At 33.9% G+C, this 3,156-nt stretch overlaps 1 protein-coding gene across 1 annotated transcript; it reads right to left on the bottom strand.

The window, feature by feature from the left end:
- Positions 1-619: 619 nt before the first annotated feature.
- LOC129568135 (BTB/POZ domain-containing protein 6-like) lies at positions 620-1,924 on the bottom strand. Its single transcript, XM_055445703.1, has one exon. The coding sequence runs from the start codon at positions 1,922-1,924 to the stop codon at positions 620-622; it is 1,305 nt and encodes a 434-aa protein (XP_055301678.1).
- Between the last annotated feature and the right edge of the window lie 1,232 nt (positions 1,925-3,156).

Below are 3,156 nucleotides of genomic sequence, written 5' to 3'. Positions count from 1 at the left end.
ACCCAACACTTGATGCGAGATAAACATGTTGAAAACATGGAAGTCAAATTTAATTCAGTTAGCAATATTATTTATATGTCAACTGCGTAGCAAGTAAGATTGAAAATAAAATTTCAGTTATGATTCGACTATAAATACTATAAAAAAACTATTTTTATAACTGCTTCTTTGATTTTGCCATATTAATTGCATCAGCTTTTTGCTTTTTCAAACTGGTAATATCAGCTTTTTCAGTTTTTTTAGAAAAAAAATCTGTGGCAGGCCTGTAACATCAGTATCAACGTATGAGATTGCGAGTAGAGCATCACGGATCATTTTGTGAAAGAAGAGGAAAAGTTTCGTTCAAATTGGTTTTGTGGTTAGATTTAATTTGTGTTTTGTTGTATCATTCAACTTAGAATAAAGTCGCTAAATTCAATGATTCAATTCAAAAAGGGGGAGGAGCATTGAGCAACTTCAAATAAAGAAGGAAAACCTGTGAAAATTTGGAAAAATCTACGATAAAATTCAATTTAAGAAAATACAGAAAATTTAATCTCAACTTTTTTTTATTAAATCATTTTCATTAAAAAAAAGTTCATTTCAAAAGATTGATGTAAGTATAAAGCATTCGATTTATCTATTTTTCGGGTAATTGAAAAACGAGACGTGATACTAAATCAAAACTCCGCACTCTAAATGCAATTGTTATATCTTGTTCAAGTTGAACTGAATGCTTTAGTGTTGGTATTTGGATCTCCGTCTTTTTATCAAAAACGCCATATATGGTATACTCTTTTCCAGCTTCAATGACATACGGTTCGGATAAAACTATGCATGATCCATCACTTTCGAATCTGCTCTCGTTTGGTGCAGATAAAAAGTCCGTTATGAATCCTTTGAATTTCGTCCGCATTTCAAATTCGACTGATATGTAAAACTTTGTCAACAACAATTTCTGGTTTGATGAAAAAACTGCGTCAAATAATAAAGAGGAATTCCTGGTATTCCTTGCTAATCCAACGTCACGTCGATCACAATCCAAAATATTACCAAGAGATGAGGGTGTTGAGAGTGATTGTGGTTCAAATGGATTTGATAGTTGATTTTGAAGCCGAATTTTCTGATTCATTTCCACAATTTCATCTGCATTGAAAAATTCCTTGTGTTGAGAAAACTCTTCCAATGTGAGTTTCTCAAAGGGAATGCGATCGAATAGCTCACCCAATTGACTTCTTAGATTTGCTGGGCTCGCCTCCAAGTTGTTTCGACCGCATTCAGCTTTGGCCCATTCTATCCATGCTATGACAATCTCCAAGGCGCTCCAGTTGCTCCAATCCGACGATACCAAAATCAATATTTTCTCCAGCAAACTGCGGTCAGCCTCTAGAAAACTTTTCGATTCCATTATTCTACGTGCATTCTCTTTAATTTTTAGCTCACAAAAATTCACTAGATATTCTCGTTCAAGAAGTAAAGCGAAGCCATAGCCAAAACACATGTCATCGATGGTCAGTGATTTTTGAAATACGGTTTCACATATCTTTGTACACTTTTTCATATCGTACATTTTGCATAAATTCATGACTTGGGTGATATTTTCGGAAGTTAGACGCACCTCTTCCAAATAAAAGAACTGCAGAAATTCTTTAAATGCAGCGACATTAGCGTTTTTAATTGGGATATCGCCTTCTTCCTTTACCGGACCGTAGAACATAGCATCAAACGCTGGATTATTGTTCGATAGAATAATCTTGTGTGCTGGAACCTTCACCGGGTGATCAGTATCGATATCAAATACAAAGCTCACATCGGATTTTTTTGTATCCAAATACAAACCATTGATTACTCTGTCATTGGGATTGCAATACTCGAATACGCCCGTCGCTTCTGGCTCTTTATATAAACCTCTGGGAACACGTGCTGTTAATCTTGCTCTCGCCATTTTTTTTTTATTCAATTAACAAAATTTTAGTTTTTTTTCGAGAGAAGATGCTGTTCGACTGAGAAACGAAACTGAACTGACTGTTGCATTTCATTTTGCACGGCTCGTTTGCATTGCACGCTCGGTCGATCGAACAATGTTGAGAAGAGACGACATGCAATTAGTGAACAAATGGCTAATGGCAAATGCGAGAAATTTCCTAGAATATTCTTGCACCAAATGCTAACCAGGTACAGAGATGAGTGCTGCCATTACTATTTACAGCTACAGTTTGTAAATCTATTTGCACTCATTTTAAAATACGACAATATTTCAGGTAGGATTTCTCAACGAGTTCTTTTTTGGTCAATTTTTAACGGCACACTTTCATTTTTGAACAAAACTGATGGTTGTTCCAGCCATATTCGAATGGTGTAACACATTTGCGTTGAATACAAACTTCCAAAAGAAAAAAAAACTAATTTTCGAAATACTTTTCGTTTGAATTTTTACCGTTCAGTTGATCAATGTGAAAAAGAATACAAAGAAGAGTCCAACAAAATGAATGATAAACAGAGAGCGAAAACAATCACTCTATAGATCAGTTGAACCGAAATGATCAAACTGTACACACTGGATGATTCGAAGAACCAACTGATGAAACGAAAAACTATTTCAGTATTGAAAGAAAAAGTGTGATCAAATAGTTCATTTACTCTAATAATCTAATCAATCGAATTGTGAAAGACAATCAATCCCCATTGAATTTCCTTTTCATTTTCCTCTTGTTTTGAATGATTCAACTAAAGAGTGATATGCTGAAATCATTCGTAAAATGCACGATTGATACATGGTTAGTTTTCATTTAACGAATTGCAATTTCCAGCAATACAGCAAGGTTTTATTAAGAGTGGTTTCAACAGATCGTTTGACTTTCAATAAAACTACCAAATTGGGAGAATTGTTTTTACAAAATGGAATTAAAATTGACGTTTTTTGCAATAGATTTTACAACAGCAAGCATTAAGTAAATAAATTTAAGTCAAATTTATTACGAAAGTTGTCGAACTTATTATTTTAACCATATAGACTAAGAGCCAGTGATAGTAGACTATCACCTCATAAAATTCCTGGATCATAGTACTAATAAAATGATTTAGTCAACATAACAAACAAGAAAGAATTTTAGAGCACACGAAAAAAAATTGTCCTTCTTATTAATCCGCGCTCCTGGATATTTACCAAAAAACATG

This window comes from Sitodiplosis mosellana, unplaced genomic scaffold (genome assembly GCF_009176505.1).
Source record: "Sitodiplosis mosellana isolate CC-2019 unplaced genomic scaffold, AAFC_SMos_1.0 Smas_scaffold_17, whole genome shotgun sequence".
NCBI classification, from domain to species: Eukaryota; Metazoa; Arthropoda; class Insecta; order Diptera; family Cecidomyiidae; genus Sitodiplosis; species Sitodiplosis mosellana.
This window is presented reverse-complemented; position numbering and strand designations above follow the sequence as displayed.